We start from the raw sequence: 6,270 nt of genomic DNA on the forward strand, positions 1-6,270 counted from the left end.
AAAAGAACTACCATCACACTGGTAGACGATACACGCTAAACGATAAATATAGATAATAGATATACGTCGATCGCCCAGCCCTACAAGCGCTATTCATTCATTACACCAACTCACTATGATTCTCTTATATGATTCCTCTCTCAATGTTATGATTCCAAAATGTGAGGTGCGTCATTAGAAAAAGGAATGTCTCTGTAATATTGCCACTCGCCGCCATTAGCATGTCCCGCTGTGCGCAGAAAACAACACCGGACACATCCTCCACTCTGTGGCTGTGTGCGTGCGCTGCAAAAGACAACACCGGACACATCCTCCACTCTGTGGCTGTGTGCGTGCGCTGCAAAAGACAACACCGGACACATCCTCCACACTGTGGCTGTGTGCGCGCGCTGCAAAAGACAACACCGGACACATGCTCCACACTGTGGCTGTGTGCGCGCGCTGCAAAAGACAACACCGGACACATGCTCCACACTGTGGCTGTGTGCGCGCGCTGCAAAAGACAACACCGGACACATGCTCCACACTGTGGCTGTGTGCGCGCGCTGCAAAAGACAACACCGGACACATGCTCCACACTGTGGCTGTGTGCGCTCGCTGCAAAAGACAACACCGGACACATGCTCCACACTGTGGCTGTGTGCGCGGCGCGCGCTGCAAAAGCGAACCGTATGCAATCAAAATCGGAAAAAGGCTTTAACCTTGCCCAGTAAAGGACAGACCATAATTTCTACTGAGATCTGAGAGGCCCATTTTCCCATTATGCTACCGCTCTTATCTACAGAAACACTAAAATCCGGTTAAATGGAGCCATTTTTCTCATTTTCCTTTTGGAGGTCGTTGTTCATGCTTGGGAAGCTGCCGTCGTTCAGGAGGCACAAGGGGCTCCCTTGTAATGAGAGCTCTGTTCAGAGGGTCCAGAGGCCCGACCCACACATGGCCTGGGAGACAGACAGACAGACGGACCCCTCCAGAACCACAGCTGGCGCTCGGGGGGGGGGGGGGGGGGGGGGACGGCACACAGGTCTTCCTCAGCAATGACAAGGTTGAGCAGGAGAGGCCGAGGTCCCCTGTCCTCTGATCGACCGTAAAAAAAAAAGAGAAAATGTCCACCAGTGACTCCTCTTAGCATTAGGTCAGAGTCCTATTTCTTGGCAGACCGCTCTTGAGAAAACAGCGCTGGCTCGGATCCACGGGTCGACCGGGACGTCCAGTCTAGACCCGAGCCGTTTTTTCTTCCAGGCCGAGGCCAGAGGAGGCCCGGGAAGGACACTTCGGATGGGTTTGATAAAGGGCCTCTCGGTAACGCGCGTTTCGGAACTCTACAGCGCCCCCCTGTGGCTCAGGAGGAGAAACAGAGGCCGCAGCACTCCATGCAAATCTCCAGGCAGTCCGCGGACTCGCAGCAGGCGTCGATGATGCCACAGTCCATGTCGCACGGCAGCTCACAGTCGCCGCACTCCTCCGAGGCGCAGCAGCAGCAGAAGCAGGAGTCGTCCCCCGCGCACGAGCCGCAGGTGGCGCAGTCCAGCACGATGTTGCACAGCGTCAGGAACTCACAGAACAGACAGGCCAGGATGCAGTGCACACAGCAGTCTGGGGGGGGGGGGGGGGGGGGGGGGGGGGGGGGGGGATGGGGGGAGAGGGGGGAGGGAGAGAGGGGGGGGAGAGGGAGGGAGAGAGAGCGAGAGAGAGAGGGGGGGGTGAGAGAGAGAGAGTAGAGAGACAGAGAGAGAGAGGGGGAGAGAGAGGGAGGGGGAGAGAGAGAGGGAGGGGGAGAGAGAGAAAGAGAGACAGAGAAAGAGAGAGAGGGGGAGAGAGAGAGAGAGATGAGAAAATAAGTAATAATAATAATAATAATAATAATAATAATAATAATAATAATAATAATAATAATTAATAATAATAATAATAATAATAATAATAATAATAATAATAATAATAATAATAATAATAAATTCAATTTGTAACGCACTTTATAGCACATTCACACTGGTTAGCCTAGGGCCAGGCATTGTCCAACTAACACCTCTCCCGAAGTCTAACCGGTCATGTCCGCTTCCATTAATTGTGCTAAGCTAGGCTAACATGCAGCCAGATAGCTTTCTACTGAACGCACAGAGAGGAAACGGGTATCTATCTTCTTGTCTCTCTCTGGAGAAGACGATAAGCTAATTTCCCAAAAAGTTGGCTTGTTCAATTAATACCTACTATGCTAATGTGTCTTTACTACTATGCACTCAAGACTGCAGCACTCAAGTTCAACACTGTTTGACAAACAATGTTACTGACCCTTAGCTCCCAGAGTTGTACCCTTCCTGCTGACTTGTTGTACAGAACTTGTAAGTCGCCTTCGATAAAAGCATCAGCTAAATAACTAAATGTACATGTAAACGTTAAATGTTTGACTTCATCCGCTGTAGTAAAAAGTGATTACGTCAAATGAGTTATTGTTCTTTGGCGTGTTGCTTAATACATTAATCCTTGAGATTATAATGTAATGACTATTAGGCCCAACAGCCTAATCGTTTCCATGGACAATACAAGTAAATCCTTAACAGAAAATAATAGTTTAACCAAATTAAGAACACAATGTGAATTGAAAGCAAACCAAAATAAACTCATTGGAGTGTGTTATATGGACATGATGAGAGGAACAGATTGCAGAGCGAGGAGAGAGAGAGTTCACGTCACAGTTTATTGAGGAAGTAAATGGAGATAGATGGACAGCATTGGAGACAGGAGGAGAGGACAGAGAGGAGACAGGGAGGAGAGGACAGAGAACAGACAGGGAGGAGAGGACAGAGAACAGACAGGGAGGAGAGGACACAGAGAGGAGAGGAGACAGGGAGGAGAGGACAGAGGACACAGAGAGGATACAGGGAGGAGAGGACAGAGAGCAGACAGGGAGGAGAGGACAGAGGACACAGAGAGGAGACAGGGAGGAGAGGACAGAGAGCAGACAGGGAGGAGAGGACAGAGGACACAGAGAGGAGAGGAGACAGGGAGGAGAGGACACAGAGACAAAGAGGAGACAGAGACAAATAGGAGACAGGGAGGAGAGGACAGAGGACACAGAGAGGAGACAGGGAGGAGAGGACAGAGAGCAGACAGGGAGGAGAGGACAGAGGACACAGAGAGGAGACAGGGAGGAGAGGACAGAGGACACAGAGAGGAGAGGAGACAGGGAGGAGAGGACACAGAGACAAAGAGGAGACAGAGACAAATAGGAGACAGGGAGGAGAGGAGACAGAGAGGAGAGGATACAGGGAGGAGAGGACACAGAGACAAAGAGGAGACAGAGACAAAGAGGAGACAGGGAGGAGAGGACACAGAGACAAAGAGGAGACAGGGAGGAGAGGACACAGAGACAAAGAGGAGACAGGGAGGAGAGGACACAGAGACAAAGAGGAGACAGGGAGGAGAGGACACAGAGACAAAGAGGAGACAGAGACAAAGAGGACACAGAGACAAAGAGGAGACAGAGACAAAGAGGAGACAGAGACAAAGAGGACACAGAGACAAAGAGGACACAGAGACAAAGAGGAGACAGGGAGGAGAGGACACAGAGACAAAGAGGAGACAGGGAGGAGAGGACACAGAGACAAAGAGGAGACAGAGACAAAGAGGAGACAGGGAGGAGAGGACACAGAGACAAAGAGGAGACAGGGAGGAGAGGACACAGAGACAAAGAGGACACAGAGAGGAGAGGACACAGGGAGGAGAGGACACAGAGATGAGAGGAGACAGAGAGGAGAGGAGACAGAGAGGAGAGGACACAGAGACAAGAGGAGACAGGGAGGAGAGGACACAGAGATGAGAGGAGACAGGGAGGAGAGGACACAGAGAGGAGAGGACACAGAGACAAAGAGGACACAGGGAGGAGAGGACACAGAGATGAGAGGAGACAGAGAGGAGAGGAGACAGAGAGGAGAGGACACAGAGACAAGAGGAGACAGGGAGGAGAGGACACAGAGATGAGAGGAGACAGGGAGGAGAGGACACAGAGAGGAGAGGACACAGAGACAAAGAGGAGACAGGGAGGAGAGGACACAGAGATGAGAGGAGACAGGGAGGAGAGGACACAGAGACAAAGAGGACACAGAGACAAAGAGGAGACAGGGAGGAGAGGAGACAGAGAGGAGAGGACACAGAGACAAAGAGGACACAGAGACACAGAGGACACAGAGACAAATAGGACACAGAGACAAAGAGGAGACAGGGAGGAGAGGACACAGAGACAAAGAGGAGACAGGGAGGAGAGGACACAGAGATGAGAGGAGACAGGGAGGAGAGGACACAGAGACAAAGAGGACACAGAGACAAGAGGAGACAGGGAGGAGAGGACACAGAGATGAGAGGAGACAGAGAGGAGAGGACACAGAGACAAAGAGGACACAGAGACAAAGAGGAGACAGGGAGGAGAGGAGACAGAGAGGAGAGGACACAGAGACAAAGAGGACACAGAGACACAGAGGACACAGAGACAAATAGGACACAGAGACAAAGAGGAGACAGGGAGGAGAGGACACAGAGACAAAGAGGAGACAGGGAGGAGAGGACACAGAGATGAGAGGAGACAGGGAGGAGAGGACACAGAGACAAAGAGGAGACAGGGAGGAGAGGAGACAGGGAGGAGAGGACACAGAGACAAAGAGGACACAGAGACAAAGAGGAGACAGGGAGGAGAGGACACAGAGACAGAGAGGAGACAGAGACAAAGAGGACACAGAGACAAAGAGGAGACAGGGAGGAGAGGACACAGAGACAAAGAGGACACAGAGACAAAGAGGAGACAGGGAGGAGAGGACACAGAGACAAAGAGGAGACAGAGACAAAGAGGACACAGAGACAAAGAGGAGACAGGGAGGAGAGGACACAGAGACAGAGAGGAGACAGGGAGGAGAGGACACAGAGACAACGAGGAGACAGGTGGGATGATAAGAAAGACAAGTAACAGGAGATGTTACATGTAGGGAGAAGACAATGAAGTTAGAGAGACCAATCAGAAGGTGGCCAGTGTACAAACTACAATATGCATCAACTGTTTCCTAAGATTCTTAACTATCTCATGAGCAGGGTACCTGGAATAACTGTGTGTGAGAGTAACCTGTACCTCTTTACCAGCAGAGACCAAACCATAGACAGGTGAGGTGAGCAGTGCATAAACCATATTGAATCAACGTAATCTGTAAGGGTCCACCTGTCCCTGGACCTTTCTCCCCTTTCCATCCTCCTCAACAGCCCCCACCATTGCACAGGCTTTCCACTACTCCTCAACAGCCCCCACCTTTGCACAGACTTTTCCCAGCCCCTCATTCTGTACCAGCCCCTGCTGGATCTTTGTTGTCATTACTCCTCCTTCACTTGCACTTCATCAGGTTATCTGTATTTATGTGTTTTCTCCCCTTAGTGTTAACGCTTCCGCTGTGTCTGTTACCCTGTGTGCTCCCGTGCTTTTGTTAGATGTTTATTCTTGGCTTTAGTGTTGTCTGTTTTAGCCTTGTGTGTTCAGTCTGTTTTCTGTCCCCATGTGTTTCTCGTTTTGCTAATTGCCCTGCTGTCTCTCGTGTTAATTGTTCCCACTATATCTGGTGTGTGTTCCCTACCCTCCAGTGTCGGTTCATTGTTTGAGATTCCTGTTTGCTGTTTGATGTTGCTTTGCTCTCTGTCTCACCCTGTCTCCCGTGATCCAGTTTTTTGCCTCATAGTAAGTGTTCCCAGTGTTAGTGTTTGTTTTGTTACCTTCCTTGTTTTTGCATTTACAGTTCGGGTTTTTGGTTAGTGTTTATTTTGTAGTTAGGTTTTGCAATCATTATCTTGCCAGCCTTGCTGAGTTCTTGTCCTTTGGAGAATCCTTTGTTTGTTGCTACTGCTCCTTTTTGAAGTAGAGCTATTTTTGTTACACTTCACCCCTGGCTCCAAGTGTCCCGAATTAAAGGAGCAGTGCTCATATTTGACAATCTACATCTACCTCTCCCTCGTCTCTGTTTGCGTTTGGGTCCTCTGCCAACACAATCCTTAACAGAATCAGGTGTATTGTACATAGAGAGTAATCACTTTTAGTGTGTGTGTGTGTGTGTGTGTGTGTGTGTGTGTGTGTGTGTGTGTGTGTGTGTGTGTGTGTGTGTGTGTGTGTGTGTGAGAGAGAGATAAGAGAGAGAGATAGAGAGAGAGAGAGAGAGAAATGCAAATTATTCCCTCCTTACTCTTTCACTAGTAGGTATGGAGAGAGAGAGAGAGAGAGAGAGAGAGAGAGGCTGATTAAGA

At 49.9% G+C, this 6,270-nt stretch overlaps 1 protein-coding gene across 1 annotated transcript in view; it reads right to left on the reverse strand.

Moving 5' to 3' along the window:
• Positions 1–1,083: 1,083 nt before the first annotated feature.
• LOC311247706 (myoD family inhibitor-like) overlaps positions 1,084–6,270 on the reverse strand; it is a gene marked incomplete at its 5' end in the record, with an annotated part of 6,886 nt that continues 1,699 nt past the window's right edge. Inside the window, one exon of the mRNA XM_084338715.1 lies at positions 1,084–1,596. Within this exon, the coding sequence (XP_084194841.1) occupies positions 1,343–1,596 (254 nt within the window). The 3' untranslated portion in view covers positions 1,084–1,342. The remainder of the gene's footprint in view (positions 1,597–6,270) is intronic.

Source organism: Notolepis coatsorum, assembly GCF_963971535.1.
Source record: "Notolepis coatsorum genome assembly, contig: SCAFFOLD_537, whole genome shotgun sequence".
In the NCBI taxonomy this organism is placed as follows: Eukaryota; Metazoa; Chordata; class Actinopteri; order Aulopiformes; family Paralepididae; genus Notolepis; species Notolepis coatsorum.